The sequence below is a fragment of the Muntiacus reevesi genome, chromosome 22, assembly GCF_963930625.1.
Source record: "Muntiacus reevesi chromosome 22, mMunRee1.1, whole genome shotgun sequence".
Taxonomy (NCBI): domain Eukaryota; kingdom Metazoa; phylum Chordata; class Mammalia; order Artiodactyla; family Cervidae; genus Muntiacus; species Muntiacus reevesi.
Genome location: NC_089270.1, coordinates 6713491 through 6736949, shown reverse-complemented (window position 1 = coordinate 6736949; position 23459 = coordinate 6713491). Strand labels below are relative to the sequence as shown.

Sequence of the window (23459 nt, the reverse complement as noted above, 5' to 3'; positions counted from 1 at the left end):
CAGTTCAAAAGCATCAATTCTTCAGCACTCGACTTTTTTTATATTCCAACTTTCACATCCATACATGACTACTGGAAAAACCATAGCTTTGAGTAGACAGATTTTGTCAGCAAAGTGATGTCTTTGCTTTTTAATATGCTAGGTAAGTACGTCATAGCTTTCCTTTCAAGAAGCAAGCGTCTTATAATTTCATGACTGCAGTCACCATCAGTGATTTTAAAGTCCAAGAAAATCTGTCACTGCTTCTACTATTCCCCTTCTATTGGCCATGAAGTGATGGGACTGGATGCCATGATCTTAGATTTTCGAATGTTGAGTTTTAAGCCAGCTTGCAGGAGAGAGGATCTTGGAAATGATGTACAGGAGACCTGAGTTCTAATTATGGTCTTATGTATAAATGCAACCTTTGGAAGTGTCACTTTTCACTGAAGCTGTTTTCTCATCTATAAATTGGGAAAGTCAGGCAGACGGCCTTGGAGGCACCTCCCTATCCTAATAACTTGAAATCCCCACTAGAGTGAGCTCGGCAGCATTAGAATCCTGTGTTCCTCTTTCAGCCCCTCATCTCCTGAAACAGCCCCTGGCACATTAGCAGAGGTCAACGTCATTTGTTCATTCAGTGCATACACGAATTGTCTTTTATTAAATTTACAGACCGCTTTTCTCACAACTTTTGGAGGCTCCCCTGGTGGTCCAGTGGCTCAGATTCTGCACTTTCAGTGCAAGAGATTCAGGTTCCATCCCTGATCGGGGAACTCTATAGATCCTCCATGCCACAGCTAAGACCTGGCACGGCCAAATAAATAAATAAATATTTTTTAAAAATGAACTTACGTCTTCTAGTAATGAAAGCAGATTCAATTCAGATGCCAAATACAGTCTCCTTAGTTTATTGACATCACCTGCAAGAGCCAGGAAAGTGACTGTCAGCATCACCTCTATTTGCAACAACTGCATATTGTAACAGGGCTTGACAGACAGTTGACGGCCCGCCCCATAAAATCCCCTTCGCAGCCCTTCAGCATAAAGGTCAGAGCCTTCAAAGGCCAGCAGAGCCCTGCCTGTTCCAGGCACATCCTCCCTCCAGACATATGCTCTCCTTTGCCCCTTTCAGTGGCCTTCTTTCAAAACCATTCTCTTCTACCCCAGGGCCTTTGAACGTGGCATTCCCGCAGCCTAGGTGTGCTTTCCCACTGCCCTTCCTGGTTACTGACTGTTCCCTTTTTGTATTTCAGGTCACACATCATTTTTTCAGATAACCTCAAGGTCTCATAGAGGTTGCCTTGTTAATATTCCCATAACACTCTTTGGTTTCCCCTCAGAACACTCCAGAGTTTCATGAATTTATCAAATGATTGTCTATGTCCTAAATAAGATATAAATAAGAAATAGCTTTGTTTTTCTTCTGTCACTTCTTCCAATCAAGTCATGCTGGATCTTTACCTCTCCACTTTCATGACAACTCAAGCAAATTCCTTAGCTTTCTAGCCACTTTGAATGATGCGAACCCTCTTGTTAAGTCAGTTGTGACTCATTTTCCAACATTAAAAAGACAAATCAAAATCAATACTCCAATATCATATCCAGTACAAAGCTTGTCCCCTCTAAGGCATCAGCTGATAATACGTTATGCTTTTCAATCCCCCGCCCCCATCTTATACCTCTCCTTCCACTTTGGGCATGTCTAGAGTCAGAGCAGAGAGAAAAGGAAATTAGAAAAATGTGACCAAATTATTTTTACTTAATGGATGCTACTTGTATGATTATATCCTGGCTGCCAATACCTGCTCAGGGCCCAGGTATTAAAATGCTTTCTTTCTCTGGTTGAACATTTCTCAGGGCCATCAAAGGTTTTCTGAGGCAGCTTCGTGCTGCACAGGTTTCTTTTTATTTTTTAATTAATTTTCTTGGCATATAACTGCTTTACAATGTGTTAGTTTCTGCTGTACAAGAAAATGACTCAGTCATACATATACATACACGTCCACCCCCTCTTTTTTGGATTTCCTTCCCACTTACGTCACCACAGAGCTTGAGTAGAGATCCCTGTGCTATCCAATAGGTTCTCATTAGTTATCTATTTTATACGTAGTATCAGAAGCATATAGGTTTTTGATATGGGTGATAGCATCACGGACTAGGTGGACGTGAATCTGAGCAAACTCCGGGAGATAGATAAGGGTAGAGGAGCCTGGCGTGCTGCATTCTAGACTCTTTGCTGGGGTCGCAAAGAGTCAGACAGGACTTGGGACTGAGCAACAACAATGGGTGATAAATTTCTGGAAGGGTGCCCTGAGTTGTCCCCACACCAGCCTCAGCTTCTGCACTTGGTGATACACTACCTGGCTTCTTCTTGGCTTTCTCATCCCTGGAGGATACCCTCCTGGCTCAAGAGGTCCCACTAAAGTGGTCCAGCTCCAGCTGCCATCCACAGTACCATGGGTCTCTAGGGAAACGCATACCTCCTTGCCTCTTCAATAGGTGCTTCTAAACTGCTCTCTCTTGTCCAAATAGCCTTCTGCCTTCAGAATTCCCTAGTTTCTGTGTTCACATAAGATATCAAACATTGGGGGTGGGTCAAGTTCCCCGACATTTCTCTGATCCCATAAGAGCTGGGCAGCTTTCAGGTTCATAGCTCAGGGACACATCCACCTGGAGAACAAGATGGTTTCCTTCTTGCAATCACCTCTAACGCTCTCAGTGATTTCTGGGGAACAGGCCACTAGGTTGGGAGCTGGGCAGTATTATTCCTCCCTCCCCTCCCACAAGCAAAGGGAAGGTAGAAGGCATTCCCTTATCCACTAATAGCTCTCTACCTTGATGACTTGCCTCAACTAACTATTTGTTGGGCTTGAATTTCCAGTTTTCTCTTATAAAAAGTGGTAAAAGTGGGCAATGGCTAGTATCAGATCCAGCTGGGTTTTGGCAAGTCTTAAATGAATGTGTGGGCACGATTGCCCATTATTCTCTGCCTTGAGTCCTCAACTGAGACTCCAAGAGGATGGAAAGTCCCAGTTAACATCTGTTCAACACAGTCTTGTGATTATTTGATGAAATGTCTATCTCCCCCCACTAGACTTTTTCTCCCCAAGGGCTTCATGTTGAATACCAAGATCAAGCACTCAGTATCTGGCATATGATAGGAGCTCAATAAATATGTGATAAGGTGATGAATTAAAAAAAAAAAAAAACAGGAAGAAAGAGTGAGAAGACCAGATCAGATTTATATCACTAACACTCCCTGGCTTGGAGAGACTAGCAGAGGAGGCATCAGTTGAGCAGAAGTAGATAAGGGAAAGATTCCCAGTGCCTGGCCCTGAGGCTTTCAGAATTGCCCTTACAGCCTTTTCGAAAGAAGTTAAGTACCTGCACCCAATCCACTGGTGTGCGGATGCAATAGATCTAGTTAAGAACCCATGAGTTAAGACGCGTAAGAGAAATCTAAACAATCTGTTAAGAGGCTTCGAGGGAAAGAAAGGCTGCACCTGCCGAGAGCATCAGGGAGACTTTCTGGAGAATGCAACGCGTACGGAGGACAAAAGCGAGGAGGTGAAGAAAAGGACGTGGGACAGACATGGCTAGCAGGGATGTGCAAGCCAGAGAAGGTGATGTAACAAGGCCCTGAGGCTAGAAAGACAAGATTCCCACCCGAACCCAGAGCTGTGGGGAGGAGAAGAGGGGGCCAGGAGAGTCAGGTGTGTAAGCCACCGACTGCCAGCTCTGAATGCAGATGCAGGAACCTGGTCTTGTAAAGTCAGCAAGCCCTTATGGCACGTGGCAGAAGGGTTATGTGGGCCCACTGTGGGTCACCCTGCCTAAATTCCTCATCTTCAAAAGAAGGATGTTAAAATTAATCACCTTAAGAGGTATGGTGAGCTTCCCTGGTGGTCCGGTGGTTAAGAATCTGTCAGCCAGTGAAGGGGACGCCTGTTCAATCTCTGGTCCCAGAAGATCCCACATGTTGTGGGGTAACTAAACCCCTGCATCACGACTGCGGAAGCAACAAGCTAAGCCACTGCAATGAGACGCCCGTGCACCACAGCTAGAAAAAAGCCCACACAGGGCTCCAAAGATCCAGTACAGCCAAAAATAAATGAATAAATAATTTTTGAAAAGAGGTTAGGGTGAGGATTAAAGGAGAAAATGATGTAATGTCTTTGCACATAAGCTGAGAAAGTGAAAGTCACTCCACCGTGTCTGACTCTTTGCAACCCCATGGACTATACAGTCCATGAAATTCTCCAGGCCAGAACACTGGAGTGGGTAGCCTTTCTCTTCTGCAGGGGATCTTCCCAACCCAGGGATTGAACCCAGGTCTCCCACATTGCAGGCAGATTCTTCACCTGCTGAACCACAAGGGAAGCCCTAGCACATAAGCTAGGATCTTCTTTTTAAAATAATTCTAGTACCTAGAATCGACATATATATATGTATATATATATATATGTGTATGTATGTATGTATGTATGTATTCCCAGTGTTGTGCTGAATTAGCTGAGACCAGCAAGCAACGGGCAATTCTTCACAGCTTTGCTTTCAGTAAATCAGGTTGGTAGCTTGAAACTGGCTCTGATGGGAGTATTTACACCAAGGAAATTGACAAAGCTACCAATCTGAGCCATTTTTTTGAGAGCTGTTTCACCAGCACACTGTGAAATGCTGCATGAACATTGATTGCACTGATCTAGATTGAACTGAATTCTGTTGAAAAGTGAGTTAAGCCTACAGGGAAAAAAAAAATCACAAGAAGAAAGGAAAAAAAAATTTGCCTTAGGAAAGACAGAATAAGACCTTGGCCTGAGCATGAGTGGCAGGTGAAAACAGAACCCCACTCCTTACTCTCAGTCACTCTCTCCTCCGTGGCTCATCAGTGAAGAATCCGCTTGTCAATGCAGGAGACCTGCAGGAAACCTGAGTTCAATCCCTGGGTCGAGAAGGTCCCCTGGAGAAGGAAATGGCAACTCACTCCAGTATTCCTGCCAGGAAAATCCCATGGACAGAGGAGCCAGGCGGGCTATTGTCCATGGGGTTGCAAACAGTCAAACACGACTTAGCGGCTAAACAACAACAACCATACTCTCCTCAGCATATTTTTCTACCCATCATTTTTTTTGCCACTGTCTCTAAAATTAGTGTGAAAACAGCTGAGTGAAATAGGCATTAACAAGCTTTAATTCCGTCAAGGTCTGAACACTAGGAGATTATTTCAAAGAATTGTTCTGTGAAGAAACATAAGTCCAGGAAAACATAGATTATAAAAAGTTATCTGAGATGAAAAGTGATGGAAGAAAAATCAAATATTGCAGAATGAAAAAAATACTGTGATTTTAATAATATAAGAAACTTTGCCATCAAAAACTGTAAGGAATTTAAGGAAGTTATGAATGATACAGAAAAAGCAAATATGAACACCCATAAATAGTATCAGAACTTGGCCAAGTTAAAACAGAAAAATAAGAACACATCTATCTCTCTGGTAGTCAACAAATTCATCCATTTCTAAGCTCTTTGGCAGAGGCGGCGCCAACACAAAGAGAAGTGGATGAGAAAAGCCCTTTAAGAAATCATCACCTACACGCACCCCAATGTCCATAGCAACACTGTTTATAATACCCAAAACACGGAAGCAACCCAAGTGCCTGTCAACTGATGAACAGACAAAGAAGATGTGGTGCATATATACAACAGACTGTTACTCAGCAATTAAAAACAAAGGAAATAATGCCACTTGTAGCAACATGGATGGACCTAGAAACTATCATACTAAGTAAATTAGAGAAAGACAAATAGCATAGGATAGCACTTGGTTAAAATATAAAAAAATTTTTTTAATTTTTAAAAAAAGATACAAATGAACTTCTTTACAAAACAGAAACAGGCAAAAAGTAGAAACAAACTCACAGATATAGAAAAGAAACTTACGGTTATCAAAGAGGAAAGGGAGGGGAGGGAATAATTAGGAGTTTGGGATTCAGCTCAGTTCAGTTCAGTTCAGTCACTCAGTCGTGTCCGACTCTTTGTGACCCCATGAACCACAGCACGCCAGGCCTCCCTGTCCATCATAAACTCCTGGATTCCACCCAAACCCATGTCCATCGAGTCGAGGATGCCATCCAACCATCTCATCGTCTGTCGTCCCCTTCTCCGCTCGCCCTCAATCTTTCCCAGCTTGAGTTTGGGACTAGCAGATACATACTCTTTTATATGAGGCTTCCCAAGTGGTCCGAATGGTGAAGAACCCAACTGCCAATGCAGGAGGCGTAAGAGACATGTACTCATTTATATGCAGAGTAGATCATGTGAAGTTCCTTGCTGGATGAATCACAAGCTGGAATCAAGATTGCCAGGAGAAATATCAACAACCTCAGATATGCAGATGATACCACTCTAATGGCAGAAATTAAAGAGGAACTTAACAGCCTCTTGATGAGGATGAAAGAGGAGAGTGAAAACTGGCTTGAAACTCAATACCCATAAAAGATCATGGCATCCAGTCCCATCACTTCATGGCAAATAGAAGGGGGAAAAGTGGAAGCAGTGACAGGTTTTCTTTTTTTGGGCTCCAAAATAACTGTGGATGGTGACTGAAGCTATGAAATTGAAAGATGCTTTCTTCTTGGCAGGAAGGCTGTGAAAAATCTAGAGAGCATATTAAAAAGCAGAAACATCACTTTGCCAACAGAAGTCCTTATAGTCAAAGCTATGGTTTTTCCGGTGGTCAGGTACAGATATGAGAGTTGGACCATAAAAAAGGCTGAGTGCCAAAGAATTGATTCTTTCAAATTGTGGTGCTGGAAAAGACTCTTGAGAGCCCCTTGGACTGCAGTGAGATCATATCAGTCAATCCTAAAGGAAATCAACTCTGAATATTCATTGGAAAGACTGATGCTGAAACTGAAACTTCAGTACTTTGGCCACCTGATGAGAAGAACTGACTCACTAGAAGAGTTTGAAAAAAACTCATAGGAAAGTTTAAAATAAAAGGTGGGGGGAGGAGGCGGCAGAGGATGAGATGGTTGGATAGCATCACCAACTCAATGGACATGAATTTGAGGAAACTTCAGGAGATAATGGAGGACAAATGAGCCTGGTGTGCTGTAGTACATGGGGTCACAAAGAGTCAGACATGAGTTAGCAACTGAAAAACAACAACAACTACTTCATATAAAATGTTTCAATAGATGGACAACAAGATCCTACTGTATAGCACAGGGAACTATATTCAATATCTTGTAAGAAACTATAAAGGAAAATCTATGTATAACTGAGTCAATTTGCTGTATACCAGAAGCTAATACAACATTGTAAATCAACTATATTTCAATAGAAATAAAGTCATCACTTGTATACAAATATATATAACACATATCCACAGGCTGGCATTCTGGTAATTAAGATTATAAGGACTGCAATTCCAGTCCAGGCTTTTAGAAGACCTCAGAGGGGAGTGTGGGGAGATTTCTATAAGTGAGATAGTCAGGATTTTCTTACACATGACAGTGAGTTGTTTTGTGGTGCAACCCTAGGAGTGAACTAATGAAAACATTCAGCCTCTATGATCTGTGTGCCAATTCAAGTTCAAATATAGTCATGCCATCTTTTTCTTCCAATTGCTTTTCAAGTTCCCATTTGCTTTTATTAGTAGGTGGACTAGTCAGGGGATTTCCCAGGTTTCTCAACTGATACAGAACCTGCCTACAATGCAGAGACCTCAGTTTGATCCTTGGGTCAGGACGATCCCCTGGAGAAAGGCATGGCAACCCACTCCAGTATTCTTGCCTGGAGAATCCCCATGGACAGAGAATCCTGGTGAGCTACAGTCCACGGGTTCACAAAGAATGGGACACGACTGAGCGACTAAGATCACACACATACTAGTCAAGATCTAAATCCTTACCCTCCATGAACAATTTAAGAATACTAAGGGTTTTCTTGATTGGAATGGGGTCCATTCTACCTCTAACTCAGGCAGAAAGTGAAAAACAAAACCTCTGATGGTCCACTTGCCTTGTTGTTTTAACTTCTACCAAACTGCCTCACTCTGTGCAGAGTCCAATAGATGCTTGTCCATTTGCAGGAGATGTTCTCACTGACCTCATTATCACTCACTCACCAGGCTTCAATGTGACGACCCTCTTAATCCACCGTGGTGTGTTCAACCACTGTTTTCCAAAGGAGAGCTGCCATGACAGAATGACTGAAGACAGATGAACAGTCAGCCTCATCCACGTATTCTTCCATAACCAGCCAACCACAAATCCTTGAGGCTTTTTGGCCCAGATTCCCACATACCACCAGCTCAGTTCCATCCTCTGGTCCACAGTGTCCTTTCTTCACAGCAGACTTTGGATCAGGCCAATCCTGTCATCCATGACTACTCTTTAAACTTGCATCATGGAGAGAAGGAGCTGGGCCCTTGATTCCTTCCTTTCTGGAAGGCCTTGGAGGCTTTAAGTAAACAATCTCAACCCGTCTCCTTCCAAGGGTCCCTGAGAGGCAAGTCTTCATCAAGCCACTATCAAGTGCATCCTTTATGCACTAACAGGGTCACCTGAGGGACTTTTCTCAATAACAAGTATCTCCTTCCAAGTGACCTGTATCTCTACCTGCATATATGCAGGAGCTGACATTAGTTTTTAAGTTCCACCTCATTAATCATGAGATGAAACAATTTTAAAAACTATGAGAAGACTTAGGAATAATCAAACACAACCATCTTATTTTGAGGATGAGAAAAATAAACCCAGGGATTCTCTCTGATTAACAAAAACTTTGCCTCATGTCTGTGCTCAAGGCTTTGGTTTTGTGACCCTATGTTGGCACTCAGATTGTGTACAGCCAAAAAATTCAAAAAACTATTTTGTTCAGATTGGGGGTTGACAGTGGATGTGCGTGTTTGCTTAGTCACTCTATCATATCCGACTCTTTACGACTTCAAAGACCTTAGCCTGTCAGGCTCCTCTGTCCTTGGGATTCTCCAGGCAAGAATACTGGAGCAAGTTGCCACTTCCTTCTCCAGGGTATCTTTCCAACTTGGGGATTGAACCTATATCTCCTGTGTCTCCTGCATTGCAGGCAGATTCTTTACCCACTGAGCAATTAACCCAAATATGGGAGGACAGATAGCCAAGACAAAATAAACCTTTTCAGAGTAAGGAGTCCACCAGCCTTCTTGATCAAATTTGTGACTTGTGCCCACTTCCCCAATGGGAAGTATTTCTTCCAATTTGCATTCTCGGTAGCTTGAAAAGTATGGTGGGGAAAGCAAGATAAAAAACAAAATTTTTCGGTGACTTAGTTTCCATAACTGCCATCATAAATTACATACTACTTTTGCTAAGGAGATACATGAAGTTCGTACCAAAGGACAAAAGGAAACTAATTGCACTGACGATGAATAATCATAGGGTTTGGAGAACCATCTGCCTTTAGAATTGTTGTGATCAGTTCTCTACAGGAACAAAGACCTATTGATCTTCTAAAAACACCCGATCATTTATCCATTCAGCAGAGAGCAGAGAAAACAGAAGTACAGGATTCGTCCCCCTCTTTCACTTTGCAGCACATAGAATGAGGGACCATTTTCCTGCCGTATTTACCCAGAACAGGGACCACTCCCCTTGCTATCCCAGGAGACCCAAACCCAAGTCAAGAATCTGAAGATTCTACATTGAAAATGCTCAAATAGGACATAACTGTTCTTTCTAAGCTAACAACTAATTTCCAGTCAGTGAGTAATTTTTTTTTCCTGAAACATCCACCCAGCGGAAAACAAATGAAGAGGGGGGAAAATTAAGTAAACAAATCTGAAAACGAGGCCACGACACACAAGAGATGGAGGCGCCTCTACGCTTAACAGCAGAGAGAAGACAGCGGTCCCAGGTTTATCTTAAACAAAAGCGTGGTTTCAACTGGCGCTGACTGAGCCTCACCCGATGAATGACTTCCAGTGCCTCTGGCTCTTTGGGACCAAAGGAGAGAATTATTTTTAGCACAACTATTTGGAAATCTCTGAGAACTTGGATCTGTTTTTCTGTCTGGTACCAAAGCAAGATTTTCTCTGAGCTCTCATGAAAGATCCTCAGTCTATTGTGGATTTAGAATTCTGGAGCAACCCCCATCCCAGAGCAAGGTATGGTGTTTACTCTTTTTTCAGCATCTTGGCAGATGGCAGCTGCAACATCCTGTTTCATTATGGTAGCTTTTACATTTACGAAGCAAATAGCTCTGGAAGAAGAATCCATGAAACTGAAGACCTGGGTTCAAATGCCTGGTGTAGCGCTAGCTTTGTGACTGCAGACAGTCGCCTGACTTCTCTGCACATGGGTTCCCTGTCTGACCTACCAGGAGAGGGTCTTTGGGAAGACAGGGCTTCATGTGTCAAACAGACAACAAACTGTTTGACAAATGTCAGCACTGATTATTGCTGTACCGTCGTTGCCTTTTATATAAAGCAACCAGAGCTTCATAAATCAAGAGCTGTTGATAAGAATAAGTATCGATTAACTCTTTTCCTTCACTCAACACTTGTTGAGCCTCTGTGGTAGATCGGTCTTTGTCCTAAGTGTCAGTGATGGAGTTTACATTCTGGTGCAGGAAAGGCAAGAGTCAGCCATCACACCATGTGGCTGCTCCATCATGGAGGGTGGAGAAGGGACCAGAGAGGGAGGGGCCTCATGGTCAACAGAAGAAGGCGGTCTGAGAAGGAAAACCCGGGCCCCCCAAGGCAGAACTGAGGAAGCACAGGCAGAAGGCTCTGGGGTGGGAGCACCTCAGTTCTCGTCCTGTCCTGATCACAGCCCAGGGGAGGACACAGCCCACTGTTGTGAAATCCCTTCCCCTGTAAGCCAAGGATGTATCTCGCTTTGGCAGCCATGCTTACCTATCCTTCTAATGACTTCCAGGCAAAACACATTTTCAGATTGAATTAGTAATTGAGCCCTTTGCCATGAAGTCATGCTACAGTTTCCCTCACATGATGTCGGGAAAAAACCCAAGTGTTTTGAGACAAAAGAGCTCGGTTCAAATCCTGCCTATCTGGGCTGTTTTTAGGGCCATGTGCACTTGAGCCCTCAGGCCTTGCTTATTGTCGCAAATGGAAGAGTTTCCTTTTTTGTGGCTGAGTAATATTCCACTGTATATTTTATATATTTCCTTTACTCATTCATATATTTCCCTTATCCATTCATCTGTCAAAGGAAATTTAGGTGGCTTCCACATCTTGACTAGTGTGAATGATACTGCTATGAACGTTGGGGTGGATATACTTTTTGAATTAGACTTTTTTTGTAGGAATTCAGATATCTCTTCAAGGTAATGATTTTCATTTCCTTCAGATATATACCCCAAAAGCGGGATTGCTGAGTCATATGGTAGTTCTAATTTTAATTTCTTGAGGCTTCTCCATACTGTCTCTTCTAATGGCTATACAAGTTCATATTCTCATCAAGGGTGTACTGTATTCTTTTTCTCCACATTCTCACCAACACTTGTTTTCTCTTTTCAATGACAATCATTCTCATTGATGTGGTAGCTCGATGTGTTTCTGATCTGCATTTTCCTGATGAGTGGTGATGTTGAGCATCTTTCATGCACCCACTGTCCATTCATATGTCTTCTTTGGGAAAAAAACTGCCTATTCAGATTGCTTGCCCATTTTTAATTTGATTATTTGGGTTTTATTATTGAGTTATATGAGCTCATTATGTATTTTGGATATTAACCCCTTATCAGATACATGATTGGCAAATATTTTCTCTCCCATATTTGCCTTTTCATTCTGTTTATCATTTCTTTTACTGTGCAGAAACTTTTTAATTTGATGTAGTCCCATCTGCTTATTTTGGCTGTTGTTGCTTATGCTTTTGGTGTTATATCTCCAAAACTGTTGCCAAGACCAGTGTTACTGTGCTTTTTCCCTATCTGTTCTTCCAGAGGTTTTATGATTTTCAGCCTTACATTTAAGTGTTTAACCCATTTTGAGTTTTTTTCTGAGTGGTGTGAGAGAGGATTCCAGTTTCATTGTTTTTTTCTTTTTCTTTTTTTTTTTTGCGTGTGAATATCTAGTTTTTCCAACACCATTTATTTATTGAAGAGACTCTATTTTGCCTTGTGAGTATTCTTGGCTCCCTTGTCAAGTATTAAATGACCATATATGCATGCGTTTATTTTATTTCACAATAAAGGAAAACCATACTATTTACAGAAAGATCTCAAACTGTGGACAGATGTTCTAAAAGTTGAACCTTTGCATTAATTTATCCAGTGTTTTTCCAAGTATTTTACATAGCTAATGTGACAAAAACAAAGGGTTCTATGACTAAGATTTGTAAAACACTATATACTATATTCCTACATTACAGATTCAAAATATACATTAACATGAAGGTTTGGAAATCTACAGTATCACAGAGTAATTTAAAAAATATATATTTAAAAGAATTAAAGTTCTGTTACTTTGTAATCCTTACAGAAAAATTGCATAGAGAGTCATTTGCAATTAATATCCAGGACAGATCTGTTCAAATTAACAATAGTTCCAGACTTTTAATTTTATAAATCCAAAGGAACACAATAGTGGGGGAAAATACATTTTAATACAAATTCTACATAAATTTACACAATTCAATGCAATCTTTCAGGGTATTTTGTATGAGGAGTGAGTGCTAATGTGTATAAGATTTCCTTTTATAATTTTGAAACTGTTCTAAACTTAGATTGTGGTGTACATTGAGTTGTATATTTTAAATTGGTCAGTTTTATGATGTTCACATTAAACCTCAAAAAACTTTTAAAATGTTGTAATGTGTATAGACTCATGACTCACATAGTTTATTCTCATCCAAAATAACCAGATTTATTGCAAACCAATGGGTGAAGGATGGATCTTTTAATACAAAGTGTTGAAAATATAATGGTGCATCCCTACCTCACACTTTTTACCAGAAAAATTTCCAGTAACTCAAATTTTAAACATGAAAAATGAAGCAAAGAGAAGGAAATGGCAACCCACTCCAGTGTTCTCGCCTGGGAAATTCTGGTGGGAGCCTGGTGGGCCACAGTGCACGAGGTTGCAAAGAGTTGGACACAACTGAGCAACTAAAATTTTTAAATATATAAATGAAACAAAAAGCTAAAAGAAAAGTAGAATTATTCTTGTTATCTTGAAATGGGAACGACCTTCCAAGCACAAGAAATTGAACTTCAAAAAAAATACTTTCACAATAAAAAGACTTTAAAAAATACACAAACGAAGTGAAAAAGCAAACTAGGAAATGCTATTGCAGCTCATGTTATAAACCACATGCAAAGAATATATATATATATATATATATATATATATATATATATATATATATATATATCTCCATTTATCCATTGCACTATTGTTTGGAGTAGCACAAGGGTAAAAATATCCCAAATATTCATCAATAGGTGACCTGTTAAATATAATACACCTTTATGATGGATATTCTATAACCATTAAAAAAAGAATGAGGCAGCTTTATCTATATACTGATATGGAAAGATCTCCAAGCTAAGTGAAAAAACAAGGTGTAAGAATTTGCATACAGTGCTTTTTATAGGGGGAAGGACACAGAAGTCACAAGCAACAGGAATTGCCCCTAGAGAGGGAACCTGGATGTCTGGGAGACAGTGGGGAAGGAAAAGAGATTTCCTTTTTATTGCACATCTCTTTTTTAAAATTTAATGAATGTGCATGTTTTAGCTATACAAAAAATAAACATTTTAAAAACTCTAGACTATACTCACTTAAAACAGCTTAAGTCCTTTATCTGTATTTCTCAAACACTGCGAAAGGAACCCACAGACTCCAGGAATATTTCTTTAAGTCTTCTCTTTCCTCTTCCTTTTGTAATATTCTCATATTCTATAATTCCTCTCTAGTCCTTTTTCCCCCAAAAAATCACATCTCCCTCCCAAAACAATCTCCTCTGCCCCAACCTGAATTTTCTTGTGCCAAGCACTATTCTAGACATCAGTGGCTGAGGCAAAGATCCTTGCGCTCATGGAGCTTGCATTCTATCAGAAAGAGATATTAAAAATATTTTGATACATAAAAATAAAAATTTTAATAAAGTATTTCATATTATAATCCATTGCTAATAATAAATAAAATAAGAGTATTTAAATAAGAATAATCTAACAAATTAGAGGATGATGAGAGCAATGGACAAGAGAAATATTAGAGCAGCATGAGACAGGTCAGGGAGTAGGAGATATTGTGATGTTAGATAAGGAGATAGAGTTGTCTCTAATGAAAGGGAAGCCTCTGAGCAAAGACAGAAGCAGATGAGGAGGTGAGACGTGTAGGCGTCCTGGAGAAGAGAGATCCAAAGAGAGGGAAGAGATAGTGTGAAGGTCCTATGGCAGAGCATACCTGGTGTCTTCAAGAGACATCAAGCAATACAGTTTGTGGTTGAAGCTGGGGAAGTGGGAAGGAGAGTAGAAGATAAGGTCAGGGAGGTGAGGGAAGTGGACAAGGTAAGACCTTGTAGATCATGTACCACGAGGCTTTTGACTTTTAAATGAAGGACAATTACAAGGTGATCCCACAGTGTGTGTGTGTGTGTGTGTGTGTGTGTGTGTGTGTGTGTGTGTGTGTGTGTGTGAGAGAGTCACTCAGTGGTGTCTGATTCTTTGCAACCATAGCCTGCCAGGTTCCTTTGTCTCCGGAATTTTCCAGGCAAGAACACTGGAGTGTGTAGTAAGTCCCTTCTTCAGGGGGATCTTCCTGACCTAGGGATTGAAGCCCGGTCTCCTGCATTGCAGGTAAATTCTTCACCATCTGAGCCACCAGGGAAGCCCCTGTAGTTTTCTATTATAACCCACATTCCCTTGTTACCCTGATGACTCGAGTCCCAAGCCTTGACTAGTCACTCATCATCATGTTATCATTCATCAGGTACCACAACACCTCATCCCTCAATTCTGATGAGGAATTTTAATGGATAACCATTCTGAGGGCCTTTCAAAATATTCTAACTGGGAATGCTTTAGGCATTTAGACTATTGTGCAAACAGTATTCCAGTGCATTTGCCAATGAGTGGCCATCATTTATTCAATGGTTACATCAGTTTTGGTTTTAATTTATCCTTCCTTTGAGCACCATGGTCTGGCTTGTTGTTTTTGCTGTTGTTTAGTCATTCAGTCGTGTCTGACTCTTTGTGACCCCCACAGACTGTAGCCCCCCAGTCTCCTCTGTCCATGGAATTTTTCAAGCAAGAATACTGGATAGGGTTGCCATTATCTTCTCCAGAAGTCCTTCCTGACCCAGGGATCAAACTCGCATCTCCTGGGTCTCCTGCAATGGCAAGAGGATTCTTCACCATTGAGGAAATATTAATATCCTTTCTTCTGAGCACATCTTTAAAATTTCTACACCCTCTATCCATCATATCCTCAACTTTGACCACATGCTCCTCCGTAGACTGATCCCCAATGATTGGCGTGTGTGTTTCAGCATCTCCACCAGTGTCTGAGATGCCGTTGCTCAAAGCATCTTCCCTCCAGATCATTTCAGATCCCTCCTAGGACCAGCTCCTGGGCTCAGCTACAATAATCCATTCCTGGTCTGATTAAAAGCTTCCTTATAAGTACCTGTTCTTCTCTTTCAAATCCCTTCTCAAAGCTTCCTCTAATCAGTTTTCTACAAAGGGGAAGAAAGTAGCATTTTAATAACCATGTCTTGTTTTAACTGACAAGGGTTTGGATGAAAAGATTCTTTCCATTTTCTCTCATCTAAGGCACCTTTGGAAAGACTGGTATGTTTATCTGATCTGTTGGGGTTTTCAGAAAGTGCCTTAATTCCAGTAAAGTAATAGGATAAATAATTTTGAGTTTGTGCTCTAAACAGAACATAGCAAAAATATTCGCTTTCATTATTTTGGGGTTTCTTTCTTTTTATGAAGGGCAGGGGCACTGGGAACATGGAGATTTGGTCAAGGATTCAGAGCCTATATTTGGATAAGCTGCTTCAGTTTTTCACTAAATACGATTTCTAGGAATCAGACTTATTTCGAACCACATGTACACTCTGTTTTTCTCAGTTTGTCATTCCTAGGCTCTGGCAAATTTCTGGATCTGATTCCAAGATGTTGCAATTTCCCCATGGGTGCCATTAAAAGTGGTACAGCGTGCTGGTTAATTTTCTGATGTGGTTGTCAAAAAATAAAGAAACTCTATCCAATTGTTTTTCTCACAAGTTATAATTATTTCCTTTGGACAAGGATATTCCAGGCACAGACATCAAGCATTGTACAGATCTCTTATTAAAGCACAGATCCAACCACGCAAAAACAACTCATTTACACCACTCCAAAACCACATGTATACTTCCCCCACCCAAGAGGCTGACAGCCTAAGCCTAGAAAATCAATTGCCCCCAGCCTAACTACCCACCACTCCATCTAAATGCCAAATGTGGTGCTAATAGATGATCCATCATTGTCAGCATTCAAGCTCTGTGGAGAAAAAAAAAATCCTATTCGATCAGAGCTGATGAGACCTGTTGCCTATTTCACTCAGGGCACATGGCAACTTGCATGGCTTAATTTCACTCAGCTATTTAATTGAGCCCCAAGACTAACAGCTTAATGGGACACTACAGTATTCCATCCTACAGATTTTAAATTAAAGTTTGAGACACCTCCCACTCAGGACATGCAAAGAACTCCAATTAACACTAATTGGCATTACACATGATTAGCAAGTGGAAAACTTGATCTTCTGAAAATGTCACTTCCCTTCACTTACTTTAAAAAGTCTATAAATTCTAAGAAAACGACCATGGATGCATACAAAGATTAGACATAAATATGTCTATCTAGCATGGTGCTTATCCTGGCAAAAACAAAAAACAAAAAAACTGGAAACAAAGATCTATAAGGGAAAATGGTGTACATAAAGGACCATAGAGACAAATGCAAAAATGTTTTTAATGTTATGAAAATTTTTGACGTGGGGAGATATTCCTTACATGTTGTTCAGTGCGAAAAAAGTTAAAGACTTGCAGGAATGTCATAATATCACTTTTCTTAGTACAGGAAAAAAAAAAGACCAGAAGAACATATACATCTAAGTATAAACAGCAATTTCTTTTTCTTTTTTAAAATGCATGTTGTTGTTCAGTCACTCAGTCGTGTCTAACTCTTTTGCAACACCATGGATTGTAACCCACCAGGCTCCTCAGTCCATGGATTTTCCAGGCAAGAAGACTGAAGTCGGTTGCTATTTCCTTCTCCAGGGGATCTTTCCAACATAGGGATCACAGGGACTGAACCCAAGTCTCCTGCTTGGCAGGGAGATTCTACTGCAGAACCACCAAGGAAGCCAAGAAAATGCATACTTTCATAAAAAGATAACATTATTTTTCAAAGTCCATCATTAATTCCTGCAGGAAAAAAAATGCAACAAAGTGATTTATTTTGGAATTTTAAAAATCAGTGCTTCATCTCCACCAAATGAGAACTATCAGCAATGTGCTAATTCAGACAATGTTTTCTGAGTCACCAAGTATTTTACAAAAGCATTCCACCAAAGTAATTTTGTTCAATAAATACATTTTTCTTCCTTCTGATTTAAGATAATATTGTGCTTTTACAATAAAGCTTATTAATAAAAGAGTAATATGTACCATATGTGAAATAGATAGCCAAGGGGAATTTGCTATATGACGCAGAGAACTTAAACTGGGGTCTGGAACAACCTGGAGGGGTGGGATGGGGAGGGAGGTGGGAGGGAGGTTCAAGAAGGAAGGAACATAGGTATCCCTTTGGCTGATTCATGTTGATGTTTGGCAGAAACCCACACAATAAAGTAAAGCAATTATCCTTCAATTAAAGATAAATACATTTAACTATAATAAAGAATAATGTGCTACTAACCTCAAGTGGAATTATGAGGGTCAACACGGCATTTAGACATTCACGGCGAGGTGGCCCCTGGGGTGAATTGTTGAAAACGCCCACTCCCCTGTTCCTTTATCCTGAAACCCCCACCTCAGATGGTGCATTGATGTCCATGTGTTTCTCTTTCAGAGCCAAAGATGTTTGTCTTGCTCTATGTTACAAGCTTTGCCATTTGCGCCAGTGGACAGCCGCGGGGTAATCAGTTCAAAGGAGAGAGCTACTCCCCAAGGTACATCTGTAGCATCCCCGGCCTGCCCGGGCCTCCAGGCCCCCCCGGAGCCAACGGTTCCCCCGGGCCCCACGGTCGGATCGGCCTTCCAGGACGAGACGGGAGAGACGGCAGGAAAGGAGAGAAAGGTGAAAAGGGGGCTGCAGGTAATGAACGATGCTCCATAAACACCCTCCTGCCACCCCCACCTTAGGGTGACCCCCTTGCGTTGCTGCTTTTTCGAACGAGAAGCGCCCTTTCAGTCCTGTCCCGACCTCACCTCCATGAATCAGAGCCATTTAATGAGTCCTTGCTATGGTGCAGCTGCTGCTCTAAACCCTCTAACTGCAATCTCACTGCATTCCGAACGACAGCTCTTCCAAGGGGACGTGGTCCCCTTTATAGATGAGGGCACAGAGCGGTAGATGAGTCAGTAAGTTAAGGATGATGGAAGGGCAGGCTCATGCCTGGCAGAGCCTCATCACCTGGAACATCTGATACCCACGACCTCTGGGCTGGTACAGTGGCTGCCTGTGAGAGGGGGCATGGATGGATAGACAGACAGATGGGTGGGGAGGATACAGACAGATGATGCAGGGGGCAGGAATTAGGAGCCAGAAGCACAGGAGCCATCCTCTCTGCACTCACATCCTCAGAAAGACACAAAAGGCTTCTAGATTTTTCTTCTCAAACAGGTGAAATGACAGTAGCAGTGTATAACCTTTGTTGATCTTTCTTAGTTCAACACTCTCCCACCTGTCCTATAACAGCTAAAAATCTAGATTTCCTACAGCTCTCTACAGCAAGACAATTGTCCCCTACTCTTTCAATAATTGTCACTTTTTCCCCCCACAAATAAGTTGGCTTATGAAGCTTGCTGGATTCTGCAATGCTTCAAAGTAAACCAAATTAAAATTCTAGTGAGGCTGCGTTAATGATAAAAGAGGACGTTTTGGATGGAATCAATCTTTGAAAACAAGTTTCCGAGTGTAAAATGTGGGACAAAGATAGGAAGAAAAAAATCAATAGATCTAAGAAATATGTCTCTCATCACTGCATGTGATTTACTGATGTTATGGGGAACAATATCATAATATATATATTCAAGTGATTAGGTAATAATTCATTGCTGAATTTCTTATGCAGAAAGCATTTGGCAAATCAGCAGCTACCGAATCTGTGGCCCTTAATCAACACTAGATAAAGTATCTTTAGGTGAAGTTTCGACATGAGATCAACTTTCGTTCGGAGCTCTCATCTCATCTTTCAACGCCTTATATTTGGTAACACCTGTGAACACACTACTGTGCCATGATCATGAATATGCTTGAAATTCTATAATAACACTGTGATCATAGTTAGATATTACTGGCTTTTTTAATTTACTGTGTCTGGAAGCAGTAATGTAGTGGTCACACAAAAATGCATTAGAGTCAGAAAGATATGATTCCTTCAATTACTAACTTGGCGTCCTTGCGGGGGGGAAAAGGCATTTGAATCTCAGTTTCCTCTTGGTAAATTGGAGTTAGTAAGTGTGATTGTGAAGATTAAGAAAAATAATACATATAAAATGCTCAAGAATAAGTGCCATGTGATAAGCATTCTATAAATGTTTGCTGTTATTATCTATTACATTGTGATCTGTGAATATTAGTTATAGCTATGTTTGTGAATATCCAAAGCCATATAATAAACTAGAAATGGCCTATCTGTTTCATGAGGTAATTGTAGTGCTATTTAAAGATACGGATATGCATATGCATTCAGAGTAAATTGAATGTTAGTAATTGACCCTGGTGCTGAAATTGAATGTTAGTATTTAGACCCTGGGGACATCCCAGGTGGCATAGTGGTAAAGAATCTGCCTGCAGTGCAGAAGATGCAAGAGATGTGAGTTCCATGCCTGGATCGGGAAGATCCCCTGAAGTAGGAAGTGGCAACCTACTCCAGAAGTCTTGCCTGGAAAATTCCATGGACAGAAAAGCTTGGCAGGTTACAGTCCAGAGTGTTGCAAAGAGTTGGGCATGACTGAGTGACTGAGAAGACCATGATGCTGGGAAAGACTGAAGGCACAAGGCAAAGAAGGCAGCAGAGGATGAGATGGTTAGACCACATCACCGACTCAGTGAACATGATTTTGAGCACACTCTGGAAGAGAGTGGACAGGGGAGTCCGGTGTGCTTCAGTCCATGGGGTCCCAAAGAGTCAAACACGACTTAGCAACTGAATAACAACAACAACTGCTACAATTTTAACCATATATGAGATCAGGTAACCCCCATATTCATCAGTCCATTCACTCATCCATCTATTCATGCATTTTTCATTCAACAAACTTTTTGTACACCTCTTGCTCTCCAATATTATTCTAAACCAAGGTTCCTCAACCTCCACACTAATAATATTTGGATCCAAATAACTGTTTCCATGGGATAGCTATCTCATGCATGGAATGACATTTAGCCACATCTCATTTGATGCCAGGGCATCCCCCACCAGTTGTGACAACAAAAAATGTCTCCTGGTATTGCCAGTTTTCCCTGTGTGCTGAATTGCAACTGGTTGAGAACCCCGTTGTAGGGAATGGGGACAGGAACACAACATTACAGCTGTCTTGATAAGCAAACACTGGGTGGGGGAGGCCAGTATGGAAACACGTGATTATCACATGTCATCATCATCATCATCACTATTAAGAATTTACTGTACCAGTGATTTTTACATTAAGTACTTAATTTCAACCGTAACCTTATTAGCAAAAATCATAATCAATAATAATGTTACAAAAGACAGAACTGATATTCAAAAGTAAAAAGACTTCCCCAATTTTATTTAAATCCAATGTATACATAGACATAGGTAAGGATACACACCAGCTAAGAAAAGCAAGAATGTCTATGTGGTCAGTGAAGGCACATCTCATTTACAAACAATAAGAACAGAGCCCTGGGGCTTTGAGGATCAGCTTTTAATGTGTCTGGAACTGGACACAACTAGGCTGGGAGCTTCTGCTTTCTGTTTCCCCTTTAACACTGTGTATGTCTTCTGATTTATCCCCACCACATCCACCTCAACCCCCTGGCAAGGCCAAGTATATGCTTTGTCCAGCTTCCCGACTCTAAATTACAGAATTTGAATTATTAACTTTCCATAAAAATATGTCTCCTTCGCCGTGAACTGAAAGTGTTAGTCCCTCAGTCATGTCCGATTCTTGGTGACCCCATGGGCTATGGCCCAGCAGACTCTTCTGTCCATGAAATTCTCCAAGCAGGAATACTGGAGCGGGTAGCCATTTCCTCCTCCAGGGAGGACCTTCCTGACGAAGGACAGGTCTCCTGCATTGCAGGCAGATTATCGGCTATCTGAGTCACCAGGGAAGCCCGTCTCCTCACTGATGTATAGCAGTTATTGTGGTAGCATTTTTTTTTAAATTAATATAATGTGAAATCACATCCCCCGGAGAAGAAAATGACAACATACTCCGGTATTCTTGCCTGCAAAGTTCCAAGGGCAGAGGAAACACTAGACCCACTTTGTGAAGAGATCATTCTGTTTTATTATATGACTTTGGACGCTTATGAACTTAGTTCTAACCCATATTTGCAGATCACAATGTAACACGCCATAACAGCTAACTTGGGAATAAGGCAGCTGTCATTCACGTCAAGGGCATTCAGCCCCAGCACAGCACGAAGCATATAGTGGATGATCAATCAGTATTAGATGGCTTAGATGGATATATACATGTGCACATACATGTATGATGAGTGCATGGGTGGATGTATGGATGGATCGAAAAAAGAAATAGCACTAAAGAAAAAAATCCTTATAAGCTCATTTCATGGAGAACCAAGAGTTCCATTGTCTCCAAGTTTCAGTTTCTAGGCAAAGACTAACACTCCATAATTCTCCTCTCTACCCAGCATATGTCTGACTGAATAGGGAGGGGAGAGTGATTTATCCCTTCATTCCATTCTTCATTAATTGGCCCTTATCACAGGGCAAATCCTTCAAGCACACAGGAAGAGTTATTATAAATTATTACAGTTAGTCCCTGGTTATCTAACTCCCAGCAGTTCAAAATATTCAATAGCTATAGAGATCCAAGTGTTGAGATTATAAAGACCTTTTCATGGCATTGTAAAACTGCATCTTAGTATTTATGATCTGGTCTCTAAGAATTTTCAAGAGAATAAGAGCTCAAGCAATCTAGTCCAAAACCTGCATTTCAAGGACTGAGACACTGAAGTTAGAGAGATAAAGTCCCTTCTTCACACTCACCCAACTAATCCACAGCTGAACCAGAGCTTATTGGGTCTGCTGAGTCACTGTTTATGACTTTCCCCGCCGGGTTTAGAGTGGATTTAGATCCAATATTTTCATAGTACAAATGTGGCATGTGAAATTCAGACAAGAGTTGACTTGCCCAAAGTTATGGGGCCAGAGGAATTTTAGTACATAATGAAATTTAATGGTAGAAATTGCCTCTGATGCCAAAATGTTTTTTTATTGATACATCAAAGTCATGTATAAAGACAGTTCCTATTGAAAATAAAATAGCAGTGTATAAGTTGTAGTCCTTGATTCAAAAGTTAATTTCACAGTAAAATAGTATTCATATTCCATTTCTACCAAACGGAAACAAACATCAAAAGATCAGACTATCACAGCCTTATTTCAAGAAATAAATACTAGTTTGTTCTGGCTGGCTCTAGTGAAATTCTTACCAAGTCCAAGCTTGCTCTGCTTACCATACAACAGGCCAAGGAATCTGAGAGGAGGTGTTGAAGCAAGAAATACGACTTTATTTGGAGGCCAGCTGATTGAGGAGATGTTAGACTAATGTCTCAAAATAACTATTTATGGGGTCTGGATTTCAGGTTCTTTTATAGATCAGAGATGAGGGAAGGTGAGGAAACAAAGCAAAAAGGCCATTAACCTTGCAAATATCTCCTGGAATGGCAAGCCTCAGGCAGGGGATGTGTTAATTTCTTTCTTCCTGCCATCTACAGATGGACAGGGTGCTAAACAAGGCACTTTAACAGAGGGGCAGGTTTCTCTGAGATGGGCCATTATGTATGATTATAGTAATAAAAGTAATAAAAAACAAGTCAGAGAAACAGTTCCAACGTGGAGTCAGAACTGGCTTTTCCCTGCAACAGAATTTATAAACTTAACCACAGAGGTCATCTACAGCCGGAGAACAGCCCTATGATCAGAAACAATGCTGACTGTGCTGTTGTTGCTATTATCAAGTCACTAAGTCGAGTCCAACTCTTTGCAATCCCATGTTGCCAAAAAAGGGTTGCTTTCATTATTA

At 40.9% G+C, this 23459-nt stretch overlaps 1 protein-coding gene across 2 annotated transcripts in view; it reads left to right on the top strand.

Annotated features, from left to right (window-relative positions):
* Positions 1-23459, top strand: part of C1QTNF7 (C1q and TNF related 7) — a 77878-nt gene that overhangs the window by 51829 nt on the left and 2590 nt on the right. The window contains exons 1-2 of one of the 2 annotated variants that reach the window (XM_065914289.1): positions 9850-10132; positions 18061-18306. In XM_065914289.1, coding sequence (XP_065770361.1) covers positions 18069-18306 — 238 coding nt within the window. In that variant the 5' untranslated portion in view covers positions 9850-10132; positions 18061-18068. Of the gene's footprint in view, positions 1-9849; positions 10133-18060; positions 18307-23459 lie in introns of those variants that run through there. The other variant, XM_065914291.1, reaches the window with a different exon arrangement.